We start from the raw sequence: 14,808 nt of genomic DNA, 5'->3' as shown, positions 1-14,808 counted from the left end.
TGAGTTCTCTCATTCGGTGCTGCAGAGTCATCCGCACTCTCCCGCCCGTTTGGGAGCTTTGGTATAATCCCCATGGTCCTTTCGGAGTTCCCAGCATCCACTAGGACGTCAGAGAAAATAAGATTTTACTCACCGGTAAATCTATTTCTCGTAGTCCGTAGTGGATGCTGGGCGCCCATCCCAAGTGCGGATTGTCTGCAATACTTGTAAATAGTTATTGCTAACTAAAGGGTTATTGTTGAGCCATCTGTTGAGAGGCTCAGTTGTTTTCATACTGTCAAACTGGATATAGTATCACGAGTTGTACGGTGTGATTGGTGTGGCTGGTATGAGTCTTACCCGGGATTCAAAATCCTTCCTTATTATGTCAGCTCGTCCGGGCACAGTGTCCTAACTGAGGCTTGGAGGAGGGTCATAGTGGGAGGAGCCAGTGCACACCAGGTAGTCATAAATCTTTCTAGAGTGCCCAGCCTCCTTCGGAGCCCGCTATTCCCCATGGTCCTTTCGGAGTTCCCAGCATCCACTACGGACTACGAGAAATAGATTTACCGGTGAGTAAAATCTTATTTTTGGGCATGGTTCTGGACACGGGGAAAAAAAGAGTGAATTACAGAACATGGTCAAGGACCTGCTGAAAGCAAAAAGAGTGTCAGTTCATCAATGCACTAGAGTATTGGGAAAGATGGTGGCGGCCTTAGAGGCCATTCCGTTCGGCAGGTTCCAAGCGAGAACTTTTCAGTGGGACCTTCTGGACAAGTGGTCAGGGTCCCATCTACAGATGCATCGGAAGATAAGCCTGTCCCCCAGGGCCAGGGTCTCTCTTCTGTGGTGGCTCCAGAGTGCTCACCTTCTAGAGGGTCGAGATTTGGCATTCAAGATTGGGTTCTTGTGACCACGGACGCGAGCCTCCGGGGATGGGGAGCAGTCACACAAGGAAAACATTTTCAGGGAATATGGTCAAGCCAGGAGGCTTGTCTACACATCATTGTGCTGGAATTAAGGGCCATATACAACGGTCTGCAATAGGCGGAGAATCTTCTTCGCAACCTACCCGTTCTGATCCAATCAGACAACGTCACAGCCGTGCCACATGTAAACCGCCAGGGCGGGACAAGTAGCAGGGCAGCAATGGCAGAAGCCTTCAGGATTCTTCACTGGGCGGAAAATCATGTAAGCGCTCTGTCAGCGGTCTTCATTCCTGGAGTAGACAACTGGGAAGCAGACTTCCTAAGCAGACACGATCTCCATCCAGGAGAGTGGGGACTTCATCAAGAGGTCCTTGCAGAGGTCACAAGTTGTTGGGGACCTCCTCAAATAGACATGATGGCGTCACGCCTCAACAGAAAGCTTTGGACGTATTGTTCCAGGTCGAGGGACCCTCTTGCAGTGGCGGTGGACGCCCTGGTGACACCGTGAGTGTTTCAGTCGGTCTATGTGTTCCCTCCACTTCCACTTATCTCAAAAATACTGAGAATCATAAGACGAACAAGGGTGCAGACAATACTCATTGTTCCAGATTGGCCTCGAAGGGCCTGGTTTTCAGATCTTCAGGAAATGCTCACAGAAGATCCGTGGCCACTTCCTCTCAGAGAGGACCTGTTACAACAGGGGCCCTGTCTGTTCCAAGACTTACCGCGGTTGCGTTTGACGGCATGGCGGTTGAACGCCGAATCCTAGCTGGTAAAGGCATTCCGGAAGAAGTCATCCCTACTCTGATAAGGGCTAGGTAGGAGGTGATGGCGAAGCATTAGCACCGTGTCTGGACAAAGTATGTATCTTGGTGTGAAGCCAAGAATGCTCCTGCGGAAGATTTCCATGTGGGCCGTTTTCTCCACTTTCTACAGACAGGAGTGGATATGGGCCTAAAATTAGGCTCCATTAAGGTACAGATTTCGGCCCTATCAATTTTCTTTCAGATGGAATTGGCTCCTCTCCCAGAAGTCCAGACTTTTGTAAAGGGAGTGCTGCACATCCAACCTCCTTTTGTGCCCCCAGTGGCACCGTGGGACCTTAACGTGGTGTTACAGTTCCTTAAATCACACTGGTTCACCTCTTCAAACCTCTTCAAACTCTTCAAACTTTTGAATTAAAATTTCTCACTTGGAAAGTGGTCATGTTGTTGGCCTTGGCATCTGTGAGGTGGGTGTCTGAATTGGCGGCTTTGTCTCACAAGAGCCCCTATCTGATTTTCCATGTGGATCGAGCGGAGTTGAGAACTCTTCCTCAATTTCTACCTAAGGTGGTTTCGTCGTTCCATATAAACCAACCTATTGTAGTGCCTGTGGCTTCGGGTGAGTTGGAGGATTCCAAGTCCCTGGATGTAGTCAGGGCCTTAAAAATTTATGTAGCCAGGACAGCTCGAGTTAGGAAAACAGAGGCACTGTTTTTCCTGTATGCGGCCAACAAGGTTGGCGCTCCTGCTTCTAAGCAGACTATTGCACGCTGGATCTGTAACATGATTCAGCAGGTTCATTCTACGACGGGATTGCCGTTACCAAATTCGGTAAAGGCCCATTCCACTAGGAAGGTGGGCCCTTCTTGGGCGGCTGCCCGAGGCGTCTCGGCATTGCAGCTGTGCCGAGCAGCTACTTGGTCGGGTTCAAACACTTTTGCAAAATTCTACAAGTTTGGTACCCTGGCTGATGAGGACCTCGTGTTTGCTCAATCGGTGCTGCAGAGTCATCCGCACTCTCCCGCCCGGTCTGGAGCTTTGGTATAATCCCCATGGTCCTTACGGAGTCCCCAGCATCCTCTAGGACGTAAGAGAAAATAAGATTTTAAACCTACCGGTAAATCTTTTTCTCCTAGTCCGTAGAGGATGCTGGGCGCCCGTCCCAGTGCTGACAATTTCGGCAAGGCTTGTATATAGTTGTTTCTTACATAAGGGTTATGTTACAGTTGAGATCAGTCTCTGGCTGATGCTGTTTTATTCATACTGTTAACTGGTTTCGTATATTCCATGTTGTACGGTGTGTATGGTGTGGGCTGGTATGTATCTCGCCCTTAGATTAACAAAAATCCTTTCCTCGTACTGTCCGTCTCCTCTGGGCACAGTTCTTTAACTGAGGTCTGGAGGAGGGGCATAGAGGGAGGAGCCAGTTCACACCCATCTAAAATCTTAGAGTGCCCATGTCTCCTGCGGAGCCCGTCTATACCCCATGGTCCTTATGGAGTCCCCAGCATCCTCTACAGACTAGATGAAAAAGATTTACTGGTAGGTTTAAAATCTTATTTTTTTCTCTCTGTGATTTAGTCACCATATCTCTCCTTTTATCTCTGCTAGTGCTGACTACACTGCGCATTGGTTTGGGTTTAGAGGTATAGTGCTGCTGATAATTGTACTGTTAACCTCATACTGCAAGTTATATCATGTCTGCTTCTGAGGGTAACTGTTCTGGGGCTGAACACACTGCCGGTGTTGCTGACGCCACGGGGCCATATGAGGAGAATATAGCAGCTGTGGGCTCTGGTTCTGGGGGCTCCTTGCCCCCCAGTGGGACTGTGGCAACAGAGGCACATACTGACCCACCGTGGGCCGCTTTTTCCACGCTTCTGCATATGCTAGTTCATAAACTAACTCCCCCTATGGGAACCCCAATGCCGGTACAACCGTATGTGGTCACTGCAGCTAACCCGCCGTGGACGGACGGTTTATCTGCTCAATTAAAGAAGTTGAACCAGTTCTTGACTACTAAAAAGTCTGACCAACGCTCGCCTAAGTCCAAGAGGTCCTCTAAGCGAGCGCTTATCTCCTCACAATCCACTGCTGTCACTGACACATCGTCTGATGAATACGACACATATACTGACCCCTCAGGTTCTGACTTGGATACGGCTGATGGGGAGGGTAGTTTACATGTGAATGTTCCTGATCTTTTGGAGGCATTTAAGTTCATTCTGCAGATTACGGATGATCCTGAGCCATCCGTCCCTCCTAAGAAACCAGATAGGTTCAAGCGTCTGAAGGTGGTTAAGCAAGTTTTACCTCACTCTGACCACTTAGTGGATATACGTCGGGAACCCTGGGAAAACCCGGGTACGAAGTTTGTGCCTCAAAAAAGGCTCGCTATCCCTTTGCGCCAGAGCTGTCTAAAAATTGGGAAACGCCTCCAGTGGACTCGCATGTGGCTAGGATGGTGGTTTCCTCAGCTCTACCTGTCACTACCGTCACATCTCTAAAAGAGCCTACGGATAAATGTGTGGAGGGTTATCTGAAAGCGATTTACACCCTCACGGGTGCTGCACAAAGTCCCGCTATTGCAGCTACATGGGCTGCAGAGGCTATTGAAGCATGGGCCTTGCAGTTAGAAGCTGAAATCTCTTCTGACCATGCTAGACAATGCTTGTCATATATTGTCACAGCTTCTCGATATATTAGAGGTGGCTTCTGATGCCGGTATCCTAGCAGCCAAGGCCTTTACTACGTCAGTCCTGGCTCGCCGGATATTGTGGCTGAGATCCTGGTCTGTGGATCTGGACTCTAGAAAAACCCTGGAGGTACTCCCTTTCAAGGGAGATATTCTGTGTTTAGAAAACGTTTTCCAACCAGCGCTCCAAGTCAGCAGTGCTGCACCGTCAGCCGAAGTGGTCACCCCCACTTCCAAAAAACGTATCTAGACAATTTACAAGATGCAGAAGGGCGCACCCCGGGGTAATAGAGGTTGTCCAAATAATTTTTTTGTGTTCAGAGATTCTCCCTTTTTAAAACAGAACAGGGTTCCTCACAGCTCCTCCAGGTCCCATTCCTGCAGCACTGCCAAGTCAAAGGTGTCCATAGTAGTGCAGGTGCAAGGTGGCTCCAGCAGTCCCGCTCACATGGCAGCTGCGCTCGCCGGCCGGTACGGGAATAGCGCAGCCGTTGATTGTAGCGCCCAGCGCACGCTGCGCCCTCTCCCCTTGTGACGTCCTCTGGAAGCAGCAGCGGCACAAAGAGCCCCGGAGATGCTCCCGTCTCCCTGCAGCGCTGCTCCGTCTCTGACTCCTTCCCGCTATAGCCCTGTGCTGCGCTAGCAGCAGCTGCCAGACTGTCAGGTACAACCTATCAGCGTCCTACCAGCTCATGTCTCCTCATCTCCATGTGAGAGAGCCGCGATCCTCCGGGGGAAGGAGAAAAAAAAGTTTCTCAGGAGAAAGTCCTAAAGATTCAGGACAGGATTCATTGCTTCCTTTCTCGTCCGCAAGTGTCGATACATTCGGCAATGCAGGTGCTGGGCCTAATGGTATCAGCATTCAACATGGTGGAGTATGCTCAATTCCATTCTTGCCCCCACCAGAGGCTGATTCTAGCCAAGTGGGACGGCCTGCCTCACCGGATCAGATCTCAAATGATCTTCTTGACTCCGGAGGTCCGTCTGTCGCTACACTGGTGTCTCCGGGACCAACAATTGTGCAGGTGTCGTCCCTTCTGGATATCCAACTGGGTCCTGTTGACGACAGATGCCAGTCTAAGAGGGTGGAGCGGGGTGCTGGAACAACACTCTTTTCAGGGTCTGTGGACCAAGGAGGAATCTCTCCTCTCGATCAACATTCTGGAATTGCGGGCGGTCTTCAATGCATTGAACCTGGCCCAGCATTTAATTCAGAACCGTCCTGTTCAAGTACAGTCGAACAACGCCACCACAGTGGCTTACATAAATCATCAAGGCGGCACTGGAAGCCGTTTGGCAATGAAGGAAGTCTCACGGATTCTACGTTGGGTGGAACGCCATCTACCGGCCATATCGGCAATATTCATTCCGGGAGTCCTGAATTGGGAAACTGACTTTTTCAGTCATCAGGACGTGCATGCTGGCGAGTGGGGCCTCCATCCAGAAGTGTTTCAACTCCTCGTGGAAAAGTGGGGTCATCCAGATGTGGATCTGATGGCGTCTCGACACAATCACAAGGTTCCGGTCTTCGGGTCAAGGACAAGGGATCCTCAGGCAGCATTCGTGGATGCGCTGGCGGTGCCGTGGAGGTTTCGGCTGCCGTATGTGTTCCCTCCGGTGTCACTCCTGCCCAGGGTAATTAGGAAGTTCAAGCAAGAAAAGGGAAATCTGCTTTTCATAGCTGCAGCGTGGCCCAGACGGCACTGGTTCTCAGACCTGCAGGGCCTATAGTCAGAGCGTCCAGTTCTACTTCCACAACGCCCAGACCTCCTCGTTCAGGGCCCCTGTGTCTACCAGGACCTAGCCCGGCTGTCTTTGACGGAGTGGCTGTTGAAGCTTCCGTCTTGAGGGCTAAGGGTTTTTCTGAAGAGGTCATTAAAACTATGTTGCGGGCCCGGAAACCAGCTTCTGCTCGGATTTACCATAGGGTCTGGCATTCCTACTTTGTTTGGTGCGCATCTAACAATTATGACGCTTCCAAGTTTAGTACAGCCAAGCTTTTGGCTTTTCTGCAGCAAGGCCTAGAGTTGGGCCTGCTTCTGGCCTCCCTAAAGGTTCATATTTCTCCTTGTCGGTGTGGTTTCAGAGAAAAGTTGCGATTTTGCCTGATGTTAATACTTTCACTCAGGGTGTGTTGCGTATCCAACCTCCCTATGTTCCGCCTGTGGCTCCTTGGGACTTGTCGGTGGTCTTGAAGGCGTTGCAGGAGCCTCCGTTTGAACCCCTTGGTTCAGCTGACCTTAAGTGACTTTCCCTTTAAGGTGGTGTTCTTGCTGGCTATTGCATCTGCTAGAAGAGTGACTGATCTGGGTGCCTTGTCTTGTAGTTCCCCATATCTGATTTTTCACCGTGATCGGGCGGTACTTAGGACTCGTCCCTGATATTTACCTAAGGTGGTTTCTTCGTTTCACCATAATGAGGAGATTGTGGTTCCGGCCTTTGTCTCTTCTGATGTGTCTCCCAAAGAGCGGTCTTTGGATGTGGTTCGGGCTCTCCGTATCTATGTGAAGAGAAGTGCTTCTATCCGAAAATCTGGTTCTCTCTTTGTTTTGTATGGATTTCACAACCGTGGCTGGCCTGCTCACAAGCAGACCCTGGCCAGATGGATTAGAATGGTGATTGCACATGCTTATGTGAAGGCTGGTCTCTCTGCTCCTGTTCACTTTAAGGCCCATTCTACTCGGTCTGTTGGACCTTCTTGGGCGGCCCAACGTGGTGCGACCCTTGAACAATTGTGCAAGGCGGCTACGTGGTCTTCCGGGAACACGTTCATAAGGTTCTATGCCTTCGATACTGCCGTGCGTCCCCTCCCATAATGAACTGCTTTAGGACATCCCCATTGTCCAATCCTTGTGGAGCCCAGTGTACCCCGCAGCAGAAAACGAGTTTTATGGTAAGAACTTACCTTTGTTAAAACTCTTTCTGCGAGGTACACTGGGCTCCACAAGGCGCTCACCCTGACGCACTTAGCTTCTTTTGGTTGGTATGGCATTAGCCGCTGACACTACTCTTGTCGTGAGAGTGTGGTGTATGTGGCTACTAACTGTTGTTGGCTCTTTTCCTGCTACTGCATTGGGCAGGTTAACTAAAAACTGAGCTCCTGTGCTGGGAGGCGGGGTGATATAGGAGGCGGCGCTGTGCATTCTGGGAACAGTCAAAGCTTTGAGCCTGTTGGTGCCTCGGATCAAGATCCTACTCTACACCCCATTGTCCATTCCTTGTGGAGCCCAGTGTACCTCGCAGAAAGAGCTTTAACAAAGGTAAGTTCTTACCATAAAACTCGTTTTTACACTGCTATTTAGATTTTATTTTAAACACACCCTACCCAAATCTAACTCTCTGCACGTTATATCTGCCACACTTGCAGTGCACATGGGTGGTCATTCCGAGTTGTTCGCTCGCAAGCTGCTTTTAGCAGCTTTGCACACGCTAAGCCGCCGACTACTGGGAGTGAATCTTAGCTTATCAAAATTGCGAACGAAAGATTCGCAATATTGCGAAATGACTTCTCTGTGCAGTTTCTGAGTAGCTCGAGACTTACTCTTCCAGTGCGATCAGTTCAGTGCTTGTCGTTCCTGGTTTGACGTCACAAACACACCCAGCGTTCGCCCAGACACTCCTCCGTTTCTCCAGCCACTCCCGCGTTTTTCCCAGAAACTGTAGCATTTTTTCAAACTCTCCCATAAAACTTCCTGTTTCCGCCCAGAAACACCCACTTCCTGTCAATCACATTACGATCACCAGAACGAAGAAAAAACCTTGTAATGCCGTGAGTAAAATACCTAACTGCATAGCAAATTTACTTGATGCAGTCGCAGTGCGAACATTGCGCATGTGCAGTTAGCGGAAAATCGCTGCGATGCGAAGAAAATTACCGAGCGAACAACTCTGAATGACCACCATGGATTTGCCCATTTACTAACAAATTTGCTATAAAATACATTGAATCTGCAGTTTCTGTGGAATTGGTGGGTTTCCGTGGCTAAATCCCGAATATTTTTTTTAGGTATTTTGAAAGAGGAAAAAGGCTATTGTAAGTGAATAGCTTTTGCCTACACTGCAGGGAATTTTGTTGCTGATTTAGTCATGGGGTGATTCCTGAGGCTAATTGAATACCCCTACAGTTCTGGTTTTAAATATATCCATGCTTGAGCACAGGTGACTTAATTAGTGCCTTAGTTATTTTGATTTTAACCATGTGATATCACTAAATCCTGGACTGTTTGTGTGACTTAAGGACCAATGTTGGGAAACTCTGCTGTAGATTATTTGAGAGCCATTTTATCAGCAGTATTCTTAAGAGACAACATAATTTATTAAATGTGAATGTTTCCCTGTTTCATTTTACCTGTTACCATAGGCGAATTTAGAAGAAGAAATTAATAAATTACAATATCGAGAGCAACAACTGATTCTGGCCAATACCAACCAAAGCCGACATGTTGAACGTCTTCTGATTGAAAAGGAGGACAGGGAAAAAGAAGCCTCTGGTTACTGCAATGCATTAGAGGTAGTACTATGTGTGTGTGTGTGTGTGTGTGTATATGGTTATCCAAAAGTAGGTGGACAGTAAAAGATATCTAATAAGTCCTAGAGGATGCTGGGGTCACCATTAGAACCATGGCGTATAGACGGGATCTGCAGGAGACATGGGCACTTTAAGACTTTCAAAGGGTGTGAACTGGCTCCGCCCTCTATGCCTCTCCTCCAGACTCCAGTTTTAGAATTGTGCCCAGTGAGACTGGACGCACTACAGGGGAGCTCTACTGAGTTTCTCTGAAAAAGACTTATGTTAGGTTTTTTATTTTCAGGGAGGCTGCTGGCAACAGTCACCCTGCTTCGTGGGACTTAGGGGAGAGAAGTATGACCCACTTCCAGTGAGTTCAATGGCTCTGCTTCTGGCTAACAGGACACCATTAGCTCCTGAGGGTGTTGATCGCTGGGTATGCCTAGATGCTCACTCCCACAGCCTGCCGTCACCCCCTTACAGAGCCAGAAGACAGGTGAGTAGCCTAAGAAAAGAAGACTTCTTCAGTGACTGCATTCTGAGGTACCGTGCAGTGAACGGAACGCTGCGCGCCATGCTCCCACACACACAGCACTGCAGGGCGCGGGAAGGGGGGCGCGCCCTGAGCAGCAAAAATCCTCAATTTCCACTGGCAAGAGGGGGACATTAGTGCCGAGGCACTGTCCAAACCCCCGCCAGTATAATTATTTATTAAAATAAGCGGGACAGAAGCACGCCATTAAGGGGGTGGAGCTTCTTGCTCACTCAGCTCGTCACCATTTCCTCTCCACAGGGCTGCAGAGACGCTGGTCCTTCCTCACACTGCTGACATGTATCAGGGTGCAAAACGGGGGGGGGGGGGGGGGTGCTCTGTATAATTTGGTGCAATATATTTGATATTTAAAGCGCTACAGGTCTGGGGCATTTTTTAGTTTTTTCAGACCTGTTAATTTGGCGCTGAGTTGTGAGCTGGCAAATCCCCTCTGTGTCTCTCTGACAGACTTTACTGTGGGTCTGTCCCCTATATGCCCGGTGTGGCTGTGGTTGTTTGGTACACGTATGTCTGAGGCTGAGTGCTCATCCCAGGAGGAGGCTGTATTAGGCACACAAACGGCTGTGGGGGTGACCCTGTCGCCACCGCCGACTCCTGATTGGGTGAATGTTTTGAATATTTTGAATGCTAATCTGGCTCTTATTAGTAAGAGATTAGATAAATCTGAGTCTCAGACTCGGGCATAGAAGAAATCTGTGGAGGATGTGGTCACAAAAACGTACTTTTGCCCAGTTGGCAGACACTGGTACCGACATGGACACTGATTCCATTGTCGACTATAGTGATTCCAGATTAGATCCAAAATTGTCAAAGAGCATTCAGTACATGATTGTTGCGGTTAAAGATGTATTACATATCGCTGTGGACCCTACTGTTCCTGATTAAAAGGGTCTGTTTGTATAAGGAAAAGAAACCTGAGATAACATTTCCTCCCTCTCATGAACTGAACACTCGATTTGAAAAAGTCTGGGAATGCCCTGACAGAAAAAGTTTCAGATTCCCAAAAGGATTCCGGTGGCTTATGCGTTTCCCTCTGAGGTTAGGGAAAAGTGGGAGTCACCCCCCATTGTAGACAAGGCCCTATCACGTTTGTCTAAAAAAAGTGTCTCTCCCGTCACCTGGCACGGCAGCCCTTAAGGACCCTGCGGATCGTAAGCAAGAAACTACATTAAAATCCATTCTGCGACCACAGGTACGCTACTCAGACCTGTCATTGCATCTGCGTGGGTTAATAATGCTATCGAAAAGTGGGAAGATAACTTATCATCTGATATAGATACCCTAGATAGGGATATCATCCTCTTGACACTGGGTTATATCAAGGACGCTGCAGCGTACCTAAAGGAAACTGCGAGAGATATTCGCCTTTTGGGATCAAAAGCCAATGCCATGGCGGTCTCAGCTAGGCGAGCATTGTGGATTCACCAATGGAATGCTGATGCTGACTCCAAGAAAAATATGGACTCTACCATATAAAGGTGGTGCCTTGTTTGGTGACGGCCTTACTGATTTGGTATCTACGGCTACCGCCGGTAAGTCATCCATTTTGCCTTATATTCCTCCACAACAAAAGAAAACACACCACTATCGAATGCAGTCCTTTTGGCCCAATAAATACAGAAAAGGGCGAGATTCTTCCTTCCTTGCTACCAGAGGAAGGGGAAGAGGTAAAAGATCACCAGCCTTGTCTGGTTACCAGGAGCAGAAGTCCTCCCCGGCTTCTGCCAACTCCACCACATGACGCTGGGGCTCCTCTGCGGGAGTCCGCACCGGTAAGGGCACGTCTCAAACTCTTCAGTCAGTTCTGCTTTCGTTCGGACCTGGACCCATGGGTTTTGCAAATAGTATCCCAAGGGTACAAAATGGAGTTTCAAGACGTCTCCCCTCGCCGATTTTTCAAATCGGCCTTACCAGCTTCTCTTCTGGACAGGGAGGTAGTATGCGACGCAATACAAAAGTTGTGTCAAAATCAGGTCATTGTCATGGTTCCCCCGTCACAACAGGGAGATGGCTTTTATTCAAGCCGGTTCGTGGTCCCGAAGCCGGACGGCTCGGTCAGACCGATCCTAAACCTGAAATACCTCAATTTCTACCTAAAAAAAATTCAAATTCAAGATGAAGTCTCTCCGAGAAGTGATCTCCAGTCTGGAGGAAGGGGATTTTATGGTGTCGGTGGACATAAAGGATTCCTACTTACATGTTCCCATTTATCCTCTGTATCAGGCTTACCTGAGGTTTGCAATTCAGGATTGTCATCACCAATTTCAGACGCTGCCGTTTGGTCTGTCCACGGCTCCGAGGATTTTCACCAAAGTGATGGCGGAAATTATGGTTCTCCTTCGCAAGCAAGGAGTCACGATTATCCCGTACTTGGACGATCTCCTGATAAAGGCGAGATTCAGGGACCAGTTGGTACAAAACATTGCACTCTCCCTGACCGTTCTTCAACAACATGGTTGGCTCCTAAACTTGCCGAAATCACAGTCTATTCCGACAACGCGGTTGTCGTTTTTGGGAATGGTACTGGACACAGAGCTACAGAGTTTTTCTTCCAGTGGAAAAGGCTCTGGAATTTCAGAGTCTGGTCAAACAAATTCTGAAACCAGCGAGAGTGTCAATCCATCAATGCACTCGGTTGCTGGGGAAGATGGTTGCGGCCTACGAGGCCATTCAGTTTGGCAGATTCCATGCCAGAGTGTTTCAGTGGGAGCTGTTGGACAAATGGTCCGGATCCCACCTGCACATGCACCGAAGGATAATCCTGTCTTCCAAGACCAGAATCTCACTCCTGTGGTGGCTGCACAGCACTCACCTCCTAGAGGGGCGCAGGTTCGGGATCCAGGACTGGATCCTAGTAACCACGGATGCAAGGCTCTGAGGCTGGGGAGCAGTCACACAGGGGAATACTTCCAAGGAAGATGGTCAAGACTGGAAACTTGTCTCCACATAAACGTTCTGGAGTTAACGGCCTTCTACAAGCGGAACATCATCTTCGCAATCTGCCCGTACTGATCCAGTCGGACAATGTAACAGCAGTAGCGTACATAAACCGCCAGGGCGGAACAAAAAGCAGGAGCCAAAAAGGTTCTCCACTGGGCGGAAAAGCATACAAGCGCTCTGTCAGCGATCTTCATTCCAGGAGTGGACAACTGGAAGCAGACTTCCTCAGCAGACACGATCTCCATCCAGGAGAGTGGGGCCTCCATCAAGCGGTCTTCACAGAAGTGACAAGTCATTGGGGAATTTCTCAAGTAGACATGATGGCATCTCGTCTCAACAAGAAGCTTCAGAGATATTGTTCCAGGTCGAGGGACCCTCAAGCAATAGCAGTGGATGCACTGGTGACACCATGGGTGTTTCAGTCGGTGTGTGTATTCCCTCCACTTCCTCTCATTCCAAAGGTTCTAAAGATCATAAGAACAACAAAGATTCAAGCAATCCTCATTGTCCCAGACTTGCCAAGGAGGGCATGGTATCCAGATCTTTAGGAATTACTCATAGAAGATCCATGGCCTCTTCCTCTACGTGAGTACATGTTACAGCAGGGGCCATGTGTGTATCAAGACTTACCGTGGCTACGTTTGACGGCATGGCGGCTGAATGTCAAATCCTAGCCCGAAAGGGTATTCCCAGTGAAGCCATTCCCACACTTATTCAGGCCAGGAAAGGAGTAACGTCAAAATATTACTACCGTATTTGGAGAACATATGTTTCTTGGTGTGAATCCAAGAAGGCTCCTACTTATGTCAGCTAGGACGTTTCCTCCATTTTCTACAAGCAGGTGTGGATGCGGGCCTAAAGTTGGGCTCAATTAAGGTACAGATTTCAGCCTGATCGGTTTTCTTTCAAAAACAATTGGCCTCCCTTCCAGAAGTTCAGACTTTCGTGCACATCCAACTTACATTTGTGCCCCCTAGTGACACCATGGGATCTTAACGTGGTGTTGCAGTCCCTTCAATCACATTGGTTTGAACCTTTACAGAAGGTGGGGTTGAAATTCCTCACTTGGAAAGTGGTCATTCTGTTGGCCTTGGCATCCGCAGGGCGGGTGTCTGAGTTAGCGGCCTTGTCTCACAAGACCCCTTATTTGATCTTCCATGAAGATAGAGCAGAGTTGAGGACTCGTCAGCAATGTCTGATGAAAGTGGTTTCATCTTTCCACATGAACCAACCTATTGTGGTGCCAGTGGCACTGACGCCTTAATTGAGTCAAAGTCTCTGGATGTGGTCAGAGCTTTGAAAATTTATGTCGCCAGAACGGCTCAGGTTAGGAAAACGGAGGCTCTGTTTGTCCTGTATGCTCCTAACAAGAGTGGGTGTCCTGCTTCCAAGCAGACCATTGCACACTGGATCTGTAATACGATTCAGCATGCTCATACCACGGCTGGATTGCAGTTACATAAATCGGTGAAGGCTTATTCTACTATAAAGGTGGGCTCGTCCTAGGCTGCTGCCCGGGGGGTCTCGGCATTGCAACTTTGCCGAGCAGCAGCTACTTGGTCGGGGTCAAACACTTTTGCAAAGTTTTACAAGTTTGATACCCTGGCCGATAATGACCTCAAGTTTGGTCAATCGGTGCTGCAGAGTCTTCCGCACTCTCCCACCCGTTCTAGAGCTTTGGGAAACCCCATGGTTTTAATGGTGACCCCCGCATCCTCTAGGACGTATGAGAAAATGGGATTTTAATACCTACCGATAAATCCTTTTCTCTTAGTCCGTAGAGGATGCTGGGCACCCGTCCCATTGCGTACTGTATCTGCAGTTATTAGTTGTGGTTACACACATGTTGTGTTACGTTTATAGTCAGCCTGTTGCTGAAATTGTACATGCCGTTGGCTTGTGTTCTGTTGAATGCCACGTTGTGCGGCATGCTTGAGGTGTGAGCTGGTATGAATCTCACCTTAGTTTAACTATAAATCCTTTCCTCGAAATGTCCATCTCCCTGGGCACAGTTCCTATTACTGGAGTCTGGAGGAGGGGCATAGAGGGAGGAGCCATTTCACACCCTTTGAAAGTCTTAAAGTGCCCATGTCTCCTGCGGATTCCGTCTATACCCCATGGTTCTAATGGTGACCCCAGCATCCTCTACGGACTAAGAGAAAAGGATTTATCGGTAGGTATTAAAATCCCTATATATATATATATCTATATATATATATCTATATATATATATATATATATATATATATATAATATAGTGTGTGTATATGTATAGATTTAAAAAAAATGTTCCAATAATTTGCAGTGACATGTATTTAAATTACTACTGTTTCTAGCAGGTCATGCTGCATAACCGGCAGACATCCAATGGCTGTCATTATGTTTAATATGTTGGTGTCTTGTTAGCAATAATTAAAGGAAACAAGCCTTGATGCACTTAC

At 48.4% G+C, this 14,808-nt stretch overlaps 1 protein-coding gene across 3 annotated transcripts in view; it reads left to right on the top strand.

The window, feature by feature from the left end:
- The window catches only part of SPDL1 (spindle apparatus coiled-coil protein 1), a 407,460-nt gene that overhangs the window by 182,002 nt on the left and 210,650 nt on the right, over positions 1-14,808 (top strand). For all 3 annotated transcript variants that reach the window (XM_063928265.1, XM_063928263.1, XM_063928264.1), the window contains exon 5: positions 8,728-8,877. In XM_063928265.1, coding sequence (XP_063784335.1) covers positions 8,728-8,877 — 150 coding nt within the window. The remainder of the gene's footprint in view (positions 1-8,727; positions 8,878-14,808) is intronic.

This window comes from Pseudophryne corroboree, chromosome 6 (assembly GCF_028390025.1).
Source record: "Pseudophryne corroboree isolate aPseCor3 chromosome 6, aPseCor3.hap2, whole genome shotgun sequence".
NCBI lineage: Eukaryota > Metazoa > Chordata > Amphibia > Anura > Myobatrachidae > Pseudophryne > Pseudophryne corroboree.
This window is presented reverse-complemented; position numbering and strand designations above follow the sequence as displayed.